Source organism: Eretmochelys imbricata, chromosome 16 (genome assembly GCF_965152235.1).
Source record: "Eretmochelys imbricata isolate rEreImb1 chromosome 16, rEreImb1.hap1, whole genome shotgun sequence".
Taxonomy (NCBI): domain Eukaryota; kingdom Metazoa; phylum Chordata; order Testudines; family Cheloniidae; genus Eretmochelys; species Eretmochelys imbricata.
In genome coordinates, this window is record NC_135587.1 from 2,470,118 (window position 1) to 2,486,092 (window position 15,975).

The 15,975-nt window shown below is 46.2% G+C and overlaps 1 protein-coding gene across 6 annotated transcripts in view; it reads left to right on the plus strand.

The window, feature by feature from the left end:
* Positions 1-15,975, plus strand: part of PNPLA7 (patatin like domain 7, lysophospholipase) — a 428,589-nt gene that overhangs the window by 32,070 nt on the left and 380,544 nt on the right. For all 6 annotated transcript variants that reach the window (XM_077836180.1, XM_077836185.1, XM_077836179.1 and 3 more), the window contains 3 exons: positions 5,570-5,710; positions 7,947-8,106; positions 11,766-11,846. In XM_077836180.1, the coding sequence (XP_077692306.1) occupies positions 5,570-5,710; positions 7,947-8,106; positions 11,766-11,846 (382 nt within the window). The remainder of the gene's footprint in view (positions 1-5,569; positions 5,711-7,946; positions 8,107-11,765; positions 11,847-15,975) is intronic.

Sequence of the window (15,975 nt, forward strand, 5' to 3'; positions counted from 1 at the left end):
ACAGTACTTCAGATGAGGCCTCACCAATGTTGAATAGAGGGGAACAATCACGTCTCTCGATCTGCTGGCAGTGCCCCTAAGTATACATCCCAAAATGCCATTGGCCTTCTTGGCAACAAGGGCACACTGTTGACTCATATCCAGCTTCTCATCCACTGTCACCCCTAGGTCCTTTTCTGCAGAACTGCTGCCGAGCCATTCGGTCCCTAGTCTGTAGCGGTGCATGGGATTCTTCCGTCCTAAGTGCAGGACTTGGCACTTGTCCTTGTTGAATCTCATCAGATTTCCTTTGGCCCAATCCTCCAATTTGTCTAGGTCCCTCTGTATCCTGTCCCTACCCTCCAGCGTATCTACCACTCCTCCCAGTTTAGTGTCATCTGCAAACTTGCTGAGGGTGCAATCCACGCCATCCTCCAGATCATTAATGAACATATTGAACAAAACTGGCCCGAGGCCCAACCCTTGGGGCACTCCACTTGATACCGGCTGCCAACTAGACATGGAGCCATTGATCACTACCCGTTAAGCCCGACAATCTAGCCAACTTTCTATCCACCTTACAGTCCATTCATCCAGCCCATACTTCTGTAACTTGCAGGCAAGAATACTGTGGGAGACAGTGTCAAAAGCTTTGCTAAAGTCAAGGAATAACACGTTCACTGCTTTCCCTTCATCCACAGAGCCAGTTATCTCATCATAGAAGGCAATTAGATTAGTCAAGCTTGACTTGCCCTTGGTGAATCCATGCTGACTGTTCCGGATCACTTTCCTTTCCTCTCCTCTCCTCTCTAAGAGCTTCAGAATTGATTCCTTGAGGACCTGCTGCATGATTTTTCCAGGGACTGAGATGAGGCTGACTGGCCTGTAGTTGCCAGGATCCTCCTCCTTCCCTTTTTTAAAGATGGGCGCTACAGTAGCCTTTTTCCAGTCGTCCGGGACTTCCCCAGATCGCCATGAGTTTTCAAAGATAATGGCCAATGGCTCTGCAATCACATCCGCCAACTCCTTTAGCACTCTCGGATGCAGCGCATCCGGCCCCATGCATTTGTGCTCATCCAGCTTTTCTAAATAGTCCCGAACCACTTCTTCGTTCACAGAGGGCTGGTCACCTCCTCCCCATTCTGTGCTGCCCAGTGCAGTATCTGGGAGCTGACCTTGTTTGTGAAGACAGAGGCAAAAAAAGCATTGAGTACATTAGCTTTTTCCACATCCTCTGTCACTAGGTTGCTCCCCTCATTCAGTAAGGGGCCCACGCTTTCCTTGACTTTCTTCTTGTTGCTAACATACCTGAAGAAACCCTTCTTGTTACTCTTAACATCTCTTGCTCGCTGCAACTCCAGGTGTGGTTTGGTCTTCCTGATTTCACTCTTACATCCCCGAGCAATATTTTTATACTCTTCCCTGGTCATTTGTCCAGCCTTCCACTTCTTGTAAGCTTCTTTTTTGTGTTTAAGATCAGCAAGGATTTCACTGTTAAGCCAAGCTGGTCGCCTGCCATATTTACTATTCTTTCTACACATCGGGATGGTTTGTTCCTGTAACCTCAATAAGGATTCTTTACAATACAGCCAGCTCTCCTGGACTCCTTTCCCCCTCACGTTATTCTCCCAGGGGATCCTGCCCATCAGTTCCTTGAGGGAGTCAGTCTGCTTTTCTGAAGTCCAGGGTCTGTATTCTGCTGCTCTCCTTTCTTCCCTGTGTCAGGATCCTGAACTTGACCATCTCATGGTCACTGCCTCCCAGGTTCCCATCCACTTTTGCTTCCCCTACTAATTCTTCCCGGTTTGTGAGCAGCAGGTCATGAAGAGCTCTGCCCCTAGTTGGTTCCTCCAGCACTTGCACCAGGAAATTGTCCCCTACGGTTTCCAAAAACTTCCTGGATTGTCTGTGCACCGCTATATTGCTCTCCCAACATCTCCCAATATCAGGGTAATTGAAGTCTCCCGTGAGAACCAGGGCCTGCGATCTAGTAGCTTCTGCGAGTTGCCAGAAGAAAGCCTCGTCCACTTCATCCCCCTGGTCCGGTGGTCTATAGCAGACTCCCACCACGATATCACCCTTGTTGCTCACACTTCTAAACTTAATCCAGAGACTCTCAGGTTTTTCTGCAGTTTCATACCAGAGCTCTGAGCAGTCATACTGCTCCCTTACATACAGTGCAACTCCCCCACTTTTTCTGCCCTGCCTGTCCTTCCTGAACAGTTTATACCCATCCATGACAGTACTCCAGTCATGTGAGTTATTCCACCAAGTCTCTGTTGTTCTAATCACATCATAATTCCTTGACTGTGCCAGGACTTCCAGTTCTCCCTGCTTGTTTCCCAGGCTTCTTGCATTTGTGTATAGGCACTTGAGATAACTCGCTGATCGTCCCTCTTTCTCAGTATGAGGCAGGAGCCCTGCCTTCTCGCGCTCTCCTGCTTGTGCTTCCTCCCGGTATCCCACTTCCCCACTTACCTGAGGGCTTTGGTCTCCTTCCCCCGGTGAACCTAGTTTAAAGTCCTCCTCACTAGGTTAGCCAGCCTGCTTGCGAAGATGCTCTTCCTTCTCTTCGTTAGGTGGAGCCCGTCTCTGCCTAGCACTCCTCCTTCTTCGAACACCATCCCATGGTCAAAGAATCCAAAGCCGCCTCTCCGACACCACCTGCGTAGCCATTCGTTGACTTCCACGATTCGACGGTCTCTACACAGGCCTTTTCCTTCCACGGGGAGGATGGACGAGAAGACCACTTGTGCCTCAAACTCCTTTATCCTTCTTCCCAGAGCCACGTAGTCCGCAGTGATCCACTCAAGGTCATTCTTGGCAGTATCATTGGTGCCCACGTGGAGAAGCAGGAAGGGGTAACGATCTGAGGGCTTGATGAGTCTCGGCAGTCTCTCCGTCACATCGCGAATCTTAGCTCCTGGCAAGTAGCAGACTTCTCGGTTTTCCCGGTCGGGGCGGCAGATAAATGACTCAGTCCCCCTGAGGAGAGAGTCCCCGACCACCACCACCCGCCTCCTTCTCTTGGGAGTGGTGGTCGTGGAACCCCCATCCCTAGGACAGAGCATCTCATGCCTTCCAATCGGTGGAGTCTCCTTCTGTTCCCTTCCCTCAGATGTATCATCTAGTCAACTCTCCGCATTAGTACCTGTGGAGAGAACATGAAAACGGTTGCTTACCTGTATCTGCGTTGCTGGTACATGGACGCTCCCCTTTCTTCTTCTGGAGGCCACATGCTGCCAAATTTCTTCACTGTCCTCCTGTCCCCACTGCGCAGCCTGCTCTGAATCTTCAGAACATTGTGCCCCTAGAAGCATATCCTGATGTCTGTCCAGGAAATCTTCAGTTTCTCTTGTGCAACGCAGGGTCGATACGTGTTGCTCCAGACCTTGAACCTTCTTTTCCAATATGGAGACCAGCTTGCACTTTGTACAGACAAAGTCACTTCTGTCCTGTGGAAGAAAGACAAACATGGCACATCCAGTGCAGGTCACAACAGCTGAACACCCCCCATCCATATTACCTTCCTTCTACGAGCTCACTCAGGAGTTGTAGTAACTACTCAGAGACTTAGGCAAGATGTAAGCCTCAGCAGGCTCTCCCCAGGCGAACTCCCAGGCAAACTCCCTCTGTTAGCCGCTCTGCTGTTCACTGCTCAGCTGGTTCGCAGCTGACTGGCTCTTATACAGTCAGGCCCACTCAAGGCTCACCTGGAACAAAGCACTCCCTGTTCACACTTTTCAAATCACTCTTGTCACTGTGCTGCAGTTGCCACCTCCTCGCCTGATTTCGCTCTTCTTGCAGGTTATGGTTCTGCATATCCTGCTGGATAATGCGCGCGGTGTTTATAGTGCTCATAATTGCCGCGGTGATCTGAGCGGGCTCCATGTTCCCAGTGCTATGGCGTCCGCGCTGAAAAAAGGCGCGAAACGATTGTCTGCTGTTGCTCTGACGGAGGGAGGGGTGACCGACAACTTGGCTTACAGGGAATTAAAATCAACAAAGGGGGTGGCTTTGCATCAGTGAAACAGAATGGCCCCCTCAAGAATAGAACTCAAAACTCTGGGTTTAGCAGGCCGTTGATTTCACAGAGGGAGGGAGGAGAAAATGAATACAAAACAAATCTGGTCTATTTCTTGTTTTGAGCCACTTCATCTATATTTATACATCTTGCTGGCAGCAGATGGTGAAGTATGACTGCTGGCCATCGTCGTCTCCTGGCTGCTCAGCAGAAGACGGTGCAGTAGGACTGCCGGCAGGAATGAATTGCCATGAGACGAAATTTAAAAGGGAAATGACCTGGCTGAGTCACTCCCATGTTTGCCCAGGTGCCCCGACCGACCTCACCGAGGTTGGCTAAAAGAGCACCCTGGAGTATGGCGACAATGGCTACCAGTCATACTGCACTGTCTGCTGCCAAAAGGCAATGAGCTGCTGCGGTGTAGTAATGCAGTACCGCGTCTGCCAGCACCCAGGAGACATACGGTGACGGTGAGCTGAGCAGGCTCCATGCTTGCTGTGGTATGGTGTCTGCACAGGTAACCCAGGAAAAAAGGCGTGAAATGATTGTCTGCTGTTGCTTTCACGGAGGGAGGGAGCGAAGGAGGGAAGAGGGGGCCTGACGATATGTACCCTGAACCACCCGCGACAATGTTTTGCCCCATCAGGCATTGGGATTTCTCCCCAGAATTCCAATGGGCAGCGGAGACTGCAGGAACTGTGGAATAGCTACCTACAGTGCAACGCTCCGGAAGTCAACGGTTGCCCCGTTACTGTGGACGCACTCTGCCGACTAAATGCACTTAGAGCATTTGTGTGGGGACACACACAATCAACTGTATAACGACGCTTCCTACAAAACCGACTTCTATAAATTTGACCTAATTTCGTAGTGTAGACATAGCCTTAGATTTCCAAGAGGCTCAGTCTGTCTCTGTTTGTATTGGGCTTTTGGATGACCAGCTTTTCTCATAAAGCATGAGAATCCAATGCATTTGCCCACTTTTCTGACAAACATTGGATTAAAATGGAATAAATTCTATTCTTCCCCAATAATGAAACTTGCACTGGGAGTGGAAAGTGGGGAGGTTTGCAGTAATTCTTAGCTGCTGTGCAGGTTTGTTCCATAGTCTCTACAATCCACAGTGGCTCAAGGAGGAGTGCAGGGATAGAGCTGGTGATGAGCTATGAGGCATCAACTCTACCCAGAACTGTTTTGTACTGTAGTGTCAGGTTTGTGTCTGTTTCATTCTGGTTGGTCCCCTTACGAAACCCACACAGACTCCCTTTATTTGACCCTGGGTTGTGTCTAAGCCCTGAATCTGGATATGCCCCAGGACATGTTCACTATTTTTTGCGGGGTCGAGGAGGGAAAGGGAGATCTGTTAGAATTTTTTTTTTTTTTTTTTTAAATTTGCTGTTGGCCAGAAAAGGGAGGAACTGCATTGGAAACTGAGACCTTCACTGCTTTATAATAATAATAATAATTAATAATTTAATGTTAAGAAAGCTTGTAATTCAAAAGCCCAGCATGAACAGAAGCTGACTGAGCCTCTGAATTCTGTTCATTTTGTTTTTTCTTTTGTAGGATTTTGCGTTTTAAGAAGGAGTCTCCAACTCTGCAACCAAAGGAGCCGCCTCCCTCCCTGCTGGAAGCAGATCTAACTGAATTTGATGTGAAGAATTCCCACTTGCCATCAGAAGTCCTGTACATGCTTAAAAATGTCAGGTAAGGTTGAAGTGAAAGATTTGAGGCTTGATCTTGATATGTGCTAAACTGGTGTAAATCAGCAGTAACTCCAGAGAAGTCACCAAGCTTTACGAGTGTGAAATCAGAATGAGGCCTTTTAATAAATTTAAGTATGTGGCGTAAGGCTTTTCAGATGGGGAAAAAATAATACTGATTTGCAGTTGCCAAGAAGCATTAGGTAAGGAAAGGAAGAGGGTGGTCCAATGGACTAGGTTTGGGAGTAAAAATGCTGAGCTCTGCTAGATAGAATAGATTTCTGTTAATGCTCTTTCTGTGCCCTTTGAAACTCTTTTTGGACTTTTTTTCTACATTGCTACGGAAATGTGTAACAAAGGGCAGTTGGACCATTTTGGTGTGTTCTGTGTCAGACTGACAGCTCTGCAGACTTGCCACGAGCAGCAGCACAAACGTATGCACCTTGCTCCGAGAGGGACCGGCTTGAGGGGAGGAGGAGAGTTCACTCTTCATGTTCACTCAGTCTGGCATCTGCATCTCTTTGCTGAGACAGTTAAAGGAGCCAGTTGCCTCCAATTATTTTGCTTGTTATATTTTTTGAGAGGTAATGATAGAAGGTTAGGGTTGAAAGAGAGCTCAGGAGGTCATCTAGTCCAACCCTCTGCTCAAAGCAGGACCGATCCCCAACTAAATCATCCCAGCCAGGGCTTTGTCAAGCTGGGCCTTAAAAACCTTTAAGGATTGAAATTCCACCACCTCCCTAGGTAACCCATTCCAGTGCTTCACCACCCTCCTAGTGAAAAAGTTTTTCCTAATATCCTAGACCTCCCCCACTGCAACTTGAGACCATTACTCCTTGTTCTGTCATCTGGTACCACTGAGAACAGTGGACTTCAGTCCATTAACAGCTAACCTGAGCTAATCCTTTCACTTTATGTAAGTGACTAAACAACCTATGCATCTTTTGTCTCCTCTCTGTAGGTTTGTGGATGTTTTCATGATTTAAAAAACTTTTCCACCATGCCCTTGAAGACTAAATTATAGCAGAGTCTCTGCCTTCCTTGGCCATCTAATAGAGTTACTGTTAGTCACCTAGGCTTTTATCTATGGACTGATGGCACAATTAGTATGTATTATTCTTGACACATTTTATGGGTCAGTTAAATTCCACTGAAACATGAATTTGTCACGGGAGAATTTTTTTTTTTTTAAATCTAAATTTAGGGAGATGCCTAGAGAGCCCTTTTCAGTGCTGTGTACTGACAGGAAATGAGGGTAGAGACTGGTGTTTCTGCTTTTGCCTGTGTGATCTTGGTTGTGATGAGAGCCTGCTTGCATGTTCCCTGAAAGGGGTGCTTATCCCAAACTCCCAAATACTCCTGTGAAACTGGCATTTTCCTCCCCCTCTGTTCTGACATTTTTCTGGTGAGTTCGCTGTTCTAGTTACATTAGTGAACAGAGAAGTTTTCCGGGTGATTTTCTTCTTCAAGTGTGTGGCTATGTTCCAGGCTTCTAGGGTCACCCAATGAAATTAATAGGCAGCAGGTTTAAAAGAAACAAAAGGAAGTACTTCTTCACACAATGCACAGCCAACCTGTGGAACTCCATGCCAGAGGCTGTTGTGAAGGCCAAGACTATAACAGGGTTTAAAAAAAGAACTAGATATATTCATGGAGGATAGGCCCCTCAGTGGCTATTAGGCAAGGATGAAAAACAATGATCTGAAGTGTCCCGAGTCTCTGTTTGCTGGAAGCTGGGAATGGGCAACAGGGGATGGATCACTTGATGACTACCTCTTCTGTTCATTCCCTCTGAGGCATCTGGGATTGGTCACTGTCGGAAGACAGGATACTGGGCTAGATGGACCATTGGTATGACCCAGTATGACCCTTCTGATGATCTTCTCCACATTCCCACTTTCGAAGGCCACACATCAACTTTTGGCTGAGGAGGGCAGGTTGTGGATGCCTTTTAGCCCATCAGCATCACTCAAAGTGCTGACCAGAGGGCCTTGCTGGAAAGCAATCCCAAATCTTTTCATCCCTGCAAGGATCACAGAGTGCTCCTGCTCTTCTGGCTCAGAGAGTTCTGTCCTTCATGTGGCTGCATATGGCATGGGACTTCCAGGTTCCCTCATGGATTCCCACAGTATTGGTACCATGAGGCTTTGCTAGTTTAGGGAGGGCTCTCATGCACCACGGCATCTGCAGGTTTCCTTTTGCAGCAGAGATGGTGTCACTGATCCTTTTCTTTCCTGCAGGGTTCTTGGCCATTTTGAGAAGCCTCTCTTCCTGGAGCTGTGCAAGCACATGTTCTTTGTGCAACTGCATGAAGGCGAATACATCTTCCGTCCTGGGCAGCTGGATAACAGCATCTATGTCGTGCAGGATGGCAAGCTAGACGTTTGCGTTCAAGAAAGTGTAAGAATAAGCCCAGCCACTGACTCCTTTTTTCATAAATCTCTTATTAGAATGGCATATGGCTAGAGATCAACATCTCTGTCATGTGATGACTTGGAACAGGCTGTGTTCGCCCCTGTAGGGCGAGTGTTAAACTTTCTGGCAGACTGTGACTCATTAGGCCAGTGGCTCTCAATAAGGAGTACATGTAGCCCTGGGGATACTCAGAGGTCTTCCAGGGGATACATGAACTCATCTAGATATTTGCCTAGTTTTACAACAGGCTACATAAAAAGCAGTAACGAAGTCAGTATGAACTAAAATTTCATACAGACAATCACTTGTTTATACTGCTTTATAGACTATACACTGAAATGTATAGTAAGCAATTTTCAGTAATAGTGGGCTGTGACACTTTTGTATTTTTATGTCTGATCTTGTAACCAAGTAGTTTTTAAGTGAGGTGTAACTTGGGGATATGGAAGACAAATCAGACTCATAAAAATGGCCATACTGGGTCAGACCAAAGGTCCATCTGGCCCAGTATCCCATCTTCCAACAGTAACCAATGCCAGGTGCCCTGGGGGGGGAATGAACAGAACAGGTAATCATCAAGTGATCCATCCCCTGTCGCCCATTCCCAGCTTCTGGCAAACAGGCGAGGGACAACATCCCTGCCCATCCTGGCTAATAGTCAATGACCATCCTGGCTAATAGCAATACTCCTGAAAGGGGTACAGTAATCTGGAAAGATTGAGAGCCAGTGCATTAGGCAACATGGTCATCAACAACGAGGAGTCTGGTGGCACTTTAAAGACTAACAGATTTATTTGGTCATAAGCTTTCGTGGATGAAAAAACCCCACATCTTCAGATGCATGGAGTAAAAATTGCAGATACAGGATGGTGTTTTCAGGAAGATCACTGATGCATTGTAGTTTCCTCAGGAAGTCGGTGGTGTCTCGAAGATAGGTAAGTACTTGGCACCATGCAAGGCACTGAATTTAGCCGTATGAAGTGGAAATCCATCAACTTAATGAAAAAACTCACACAGATACAGACAGACCTCCTCTTCCCCTCCAAGTGCAAACAGATGGACATCATACCAAATGGACTGAAGGTAAAAAATCCATTGCAATTGACATACTACACTGACTAACACACACTCTCAAAGAAACTGAGGAACCACCTGATCAGCATCCTGTACAGCAAACAGGAGATCAAGAATGAGCTCTCAAAACTGGAGACTCTCATATAAAACATCATTCTGGCCACCATGGATGTAGAAGCTCTTTACACCAACATTCCACATGTGGGAGGACTACAAGCTGTCAGGAACAGTATCCCTGATGAGGCCACGGCACACCTCATGACTGAGCTTTGTGACTTTGTCCTCACCCACAACCATTTCAGATTTGGGGAAAACCTATACCTTCAAGTCAGCGGCACTGCTATGGGTACCCGCATGGCCCCACAGTATGCCAACATTTTTATGGCTGACTTAGAACAATGCTTCCTCAGCTCTCGTCCCCGAGCACTTCTCTACTTGCGCTACATTGATGACATCTTCATCATATGGACCCACGGGAAGGAGGCCCTTGAAGAATTCCACCTGGATTTCAACAATTTCCACCCCACCATCAACCTCAACCTGGACCAGTCAACACAAGAGATCCATTTTGTGGACACTACAGTGCAAGTAAGTGATGGTCACATAAACACCATCCTATACTGGAAACCTACTGACTGCTATACTTACCTACATGCCTCCAGCTTCTATGCAGGAAAGATCACATGATCCATTGTCTACAGCTAAGCCCTAAGATTTAACCCCATTTGCTCCAGTCCCTCAGACAGAGACAAACACCTACAAGATCTTTATCAAGCATTCTTAAAACTACAATTCCCACCTGGGGAAATGAGGAAACAGACTGACAGAGCGAGACGGGTACTCAGAAGTCACCTACTACAGGAGAGGCCCCACAAGGAAAGTAACAGAACGCCACTGGCCACCATGTACAGCCCCCAGCTAAAGCCTTTCCAGCACATCATCAACGATCTGCAGCCTGTCCTGGAAAACGACCCCCCACTCTCTCAAGTCTTGGGAGGCAGGTCAGTTCTCGCTTACAGACAGCCCCCGAGCCTGAAGCAAATACTCACCAGCAACTACACACCACATCACAAAAACACTAACCCAGGAACCCATTCCTGTAACAATCCCCGTTGCCTGTTCTGTCCCCATATCTACTCTAGTGACACCATCATAGGACCCAACCACATCAACCACACCATCAGGGGCTCATTCACCTGCACGTCTACTAATGTGATATATGCCATCATGTGCCAGCAATGCCCCTCTGCCATGTACATTGGCCAAACTGGACAGTCTCTACATAAAACAATAAATGGACAGAAATCAGACATCAGGAATGGTAACATACAAAAACCAGTAGGAGAACACTTCCATTTCCCTGGACATTCAATAACAGATTTAAAAGTAGCTATACTTGAACAAAAATACTTCAAAGAGAAACTGCAGAGCTACAATTCATTTGCAAACTTAACACCATTAATTTGGGCTTGAATAGGGGCCTGGGAGTGGCTGGCTCACTACAAAAGCAATTTTCCTTCTCTTGGTATTGACACCTCCTCATCAATTATTGGGGGTGGACCACATCCATCCTGACTGAATTGGCCTTGTCAACACTGGTTCTCCACTTGTAAGGTAACTCCCTTCTCTTCATGTGCCAGTATATCTATGCCTGTATTTGTAATTTTCATTCCCTGCATCTGAAGAAGTGGGGTTTTTTACACACAAAAGCTTATGCCATAATAAATCTGTTAGTCTTTAAGGTGCCACCAGACTCCTCATTGTTTTTGTGGATACAGATTAACACGGCTACTGATACATGGTCATCAACAGTAATTTATTTTTCAATTCATAAAATGCACCTATTGGCATGTCAAAGTGTATGCACAAAAAATAAAATCCATGCGTTACAGCCTAGTGTGACACAATGTCATCTCAATCTCCAGTCTAAAAGAAGTTAATTATACTTTGTGTTGTTTGCCAGCCTTGTGACTTCCATGTCAGCATTTCTAGTGAGAGAGGTACTGTTAATGCTAATCTCTTACCCTTTAATTTGTTTTAACACATGAAGGGAATCAGACCTGTGAAGTAACAGCGTTGAAACTAAAACAGGCTACCTTTACTGTGTAGCTGTTCTGTGTGTTGCAATGTTCAGCAACATCACAGCATTTCAAAGGGGGAGGCAAAGTTTCTGCAAAATGAAGGAAAGAAGAGTTGATGGGATACAGGGAAAGCAGGGCTTTCACTTGCATCTCACCCCATGTAAATCTGAAATGAATTAAAGTAAATAGTGTTGGTGTTGGGTTCCCGTGCCACAGGTTACCTTTGCTTCTGTCACTCACAGTGAAAGTAACGTTCAAAGCCTTCTCAGAATGGATCAGTACAATTCCAGGGGGCACAGGGAGAATCACCCTTGGGGGCTAGTCCTGCTGGGTGAATTCCACCGTTAGGTGGTGCTTAGGTTATCTTGCAATATTAGAATGCGAAAGTTGAACAGCCATGTTTCTGAAGCATGGGCCTGCCTGTATTGGCCCATTTAAACATGGTGATGGAATACGAGCCGTTAATCTTCTCCTTCTGTCCATCTGTAGGATGGCACTGAAGTGGTCGTTAAAGAAGTGCTGGCAGGGGACAGTGTCCACAGCCTCCTCAGCATTCTTGATGTTATCACGGTAAGTTCCTATGCGCGGGTGATTTTTCTGACACCTTGCCATGTATCAGTGCGCCTGTCAGAGCTATGCAGCCTTGGCACATTAGTGTTACATTTGTCACCTTGATTCTTTCCTGGCATCTCTTTGGGTAGTGCTCCTCTAACCAATTAACAAGCCACATGCCATAATTGAAAAGCTCTCTGAGTGTACATTTGAATTGACTGTTTACGTGTGATTATTTCCTCACCTTTCAGCTGGTTGGCCTTTGAACCCCTCCCTGGGTTTCTTTCTTCTAGTTCGTTTAAAGCAAACAGACTGAATTTTGTTTTTCTTTAAGATGTTTGGTTATGTTTCCAGCACTTTAACTCTGGGAGAGGTAGCTACGTGACAGCCATTGAAACCAGGAAGACTCCCTCTCTCCCCTTCCCCTCCTCCGCCCCCCCCCCCGCCACTGCTGTAAATTTAGTTCCATGGTATATCAGTGACTAGGGAAACATGTATTTCCCTACATTGGGGGCTCAAATTAAGCCAAGTCTTATATTGCGAGTACCTAATTGGCATGGAGCAAATAGCAGCTACCTTTATTTTTAATTGGAAGGGGTGGCCTGTGCAGAAGACAAGTCCCACCGTGCAGTGCTCCATCTGTAGCTGACCTGCTTTCTGTGCCGAGGAAGCTGAAGCATTGCATGCTGGAGCCTGTGATACCAGCAGGGTGAATGAATCCCACAGAGGCTGAAGAAGGTGGATGTGGGCCTGGGATCCTGTAGCCTGCAGGCTGCACTTTGACCACCCCATCCTCTCTTACACTTAGCATCATCAACAGGACACCTGAATAAAACCCCACATCTTGCCATCTTAGGATGTGGGTGCTGTCTACAGTGTATGCATCCTGAAATACCTAGACAGAGCACACATAGTACCAATGATTGTACTGTGCCTGCATGACCTTGAGCAAGTCACCCCATGCCTGCAACTAATGGTGGCAAAGCTAGGATGAGTATCCACAAGTTCCTGGCCTTAGATGGTGTGGCCTATTTAATTACTTAGTCAATTATTTTTATCTACTCTAATTAAAAATAAATCTTTCAGTTTATAACATAGCAATTATACTGTGAAACAAGCTAATGACTTTCATCCTTCTTAATGTTGCTCATACTGCCAGTGACCATATATGGGTTGTACCCTCTAACTTGTTTTGCTTATACGCTGATGGACTGGCTGGTGAGATACTTTACGCTGATTGAAACAAAATGCATGCTACTAACTAGAATTCCAGGGGGGATTTTCTGGACTATTGTGTGTATTACTACTGCACCTATTTAGGATTTGGTAAATACAAGGTGGTGAATTTACCTCTTCCAGTAGTGCACAGGCATGTGAGTATTCATTGGAGGGTGTTGGAAGCAGAGGTGGAAACAGAGTTCAGTCGTCAAGCTCTGCTATTAATGATACTTGACCTTGTACCCTGTCTCTCGTGTTTGGGAGTAGCTTTCTATTAAGAGAAGCCACAGACTCTAAGTGCTGGCGATCCTAACAATCCTGAAAGGTTTTCTGCTCACCCCTTTTAGGCTGGGGAGTCCACAGTGCAATGCAGACATAAATATTTCTATTTCCATGGCTCCTACAATCAGCAGTATTCCATTATCTAGGCTTGGGCATGCTTCTCCTGTAAAGTGATGGCATGTCATTCAGGGCAAGCAGACAGGTTGATAAAAAGATTTATATTTTGTAAGTCTCAGTCCTGCTTTCAAATCCCCATTATTGGCTGACCTAGCAGTACCTCCATCTTGCTTACCTCCCTTCATAACCTGTAATGAAAGCATTTTTCAAAGGGCGTGAACCACAGGGATGCCAGTTGTGTGGCACACCAGCCAACATGCTCTTGGCTAAATAGGAACAATGCTCCTCTAGAAGACTATGATCACTCTGAATGGCAACCACAATCAAATGACAAAACAATACAAGCAGTTACAACTGTTACCAAGTTAGAAGTAAGGATCCAATTATTAATGATACATGGCAATATCATTAATACCAACCCCTTTGAATTGAGTGGCTGATTTTTGTTCTGTTTTTCCTCTGTTTTGTTCCTTGTTAATTTCACCAAAAGGAGTGGTATGAAACTGGCATCAAAAGACAAGAAGAGAGAAAATGACATTAATTGAGTTAGAAAAGTACAGAGAGACTGATTTATGGCATCCAAAAAAAGTGTTGAATGATACTTGTCAAATTTTTAGCTTTTTTTTTTTTCTCTTAAACTGAAAATCAGAAGCTGAAGTAGGGTTCACAACGATGTCAAACATTTGCCAGCTAATGGATGTCAGCAGGGAGATTTCTTAATGATAGAATATTGGCTAATGCTATAGCAGATTCAGCTGTGAGCTCCCTCGTTTAATTACGAGCTAACTTGTGTAACTAAACAAGGTTGGGCCTGGTCACTGCTTGGATGGGAGATCTGCAAGGAAAGCTCAGGGTGTTGCAGGGCGTGGTGACGCTTGTGGCTGTTACGGAAAAGGTGATAAGAAGGGGCAAGTAGTTCAATTTAGCTGTCACTGTTCCCTCTAACAAACTCAGCTAATGCCTCTGCTGTGGAAGAGAGGCACAGTCTGACTCTGACAAACTACATGTGTTTGGTCGGGAAGGAGAATACTAATGCTTCCCTGCAATGTTCCTGCTAATATTTTCCATCCATGTGAGGAATTAATTTTGTTATGTGCACCATATCAGGTAATGTGCAGATGTGTGCCACCAGTAGAAACAAAAAAACCTAGATATAATATATATTTAAAAAAAGTTACCATAGGGACAATTATTCCAGCCAGGACAGGTTAGGCATTTTAGAACTTACCACTCAAAGAATTAAATTTAAGCGTAAGAGAAATAAAAATTATGAAATGCATATACCAGTCAAAATAACTAAAATAGCACACTTTGAAAGAAGTAACAAGAACAATAATAATACAAGTATGTGTTGGGAAGTGTGTTTGAGAGAGAGAGAGACGCGTTTGCCCTTTAAGTACGCTCCCCTTTTTAAGTAGATTGGCACCAACCAGTCTGAAGCCTGCTTGTTCAGACACAGCAGCAGCTGCTCTCTCCGTCCCACTCCCGAGCCCTGTTGTGTTCCCCCCTCCCCTCTCTGTGGAGATGGGGCAAAGAGGAAGAAGGGGGAGGGGGACACCCTAACATCAGTATCCCCCCTCCCTCCCTGCTCTGCGCAGCAAGTAGGAGGCTCCTGGGAGCATCTGGCCAGGGGCTCCAAGGGGGAGGGCAGGAGCAGCGCGGCAGTGGGGGGAGGGGCACCTGAAGTGCGCAGCCCATGATAGGCTGCTGGGCGGCCGCGCAGCTGAGGGGGAACTTAGCTTCCCTGCCTGTTCCATCCACTGGAGCCAATGTGGCTTGTCCAGGTGGAGAGTTGTTCTAACCTGAGCCTTAGTGGGAGCACTGCAAGCGTTCTCTTCCATCGCATGTTGTACACCAGGCAGCCTAGGGACCAGCGAGTGCATGGGAGCCTTGGGCCCTGTCCTGTCCTGTCTGGTGTGTCGGATGCAGAGGCAGAGCAGAGCTGCCACACTATGGCCTGGAGCATTGACTCCCCTCGCTGGTGAGCCGCAGCAGGTCTGATGGTGGAGAAGGCAAGGCAGCTACTGCTTCCCTGCCTTCTCCTGGCTCTTCCCCTCCCTTCATATTCCCACTCACTCACTCACGCCACCTACATCGCTCTGCTCACAGCCTTCCTTCCCTCCAGTAATACGGCAGCGTTCTGATGCTTAACGGAGTGTGGCTGACAACATTTCCCATGTCCACTGTCTGTCTTTGACATTCAATTTGGCAATGACAAATTGTAGCAATAACATTAAAGCTTTAAAATGTCCAGCTTGATGGCTTGGCCTGTGCCTGAGAGACTGCACAGCTGAGCTGTGGGGTGAAATTTGAAGGCTGTGTTACACTTATGCTTCAGGTTAGAGGAACTCAAGGAAATATGAGGAAAACATAGAAGGGTTTCAGAACAGGAACATCTTAAAGTGTTTCCTCGGCAGAACCAACTATTTCTCGTCTTTAAAAAAAATAAAATAAAAAAAATAAAAATTGTACCATGAAGAGTTAAATATCTGGCCAAATTTGGAGGCTAAGTGAAATTTTTAAACGATAA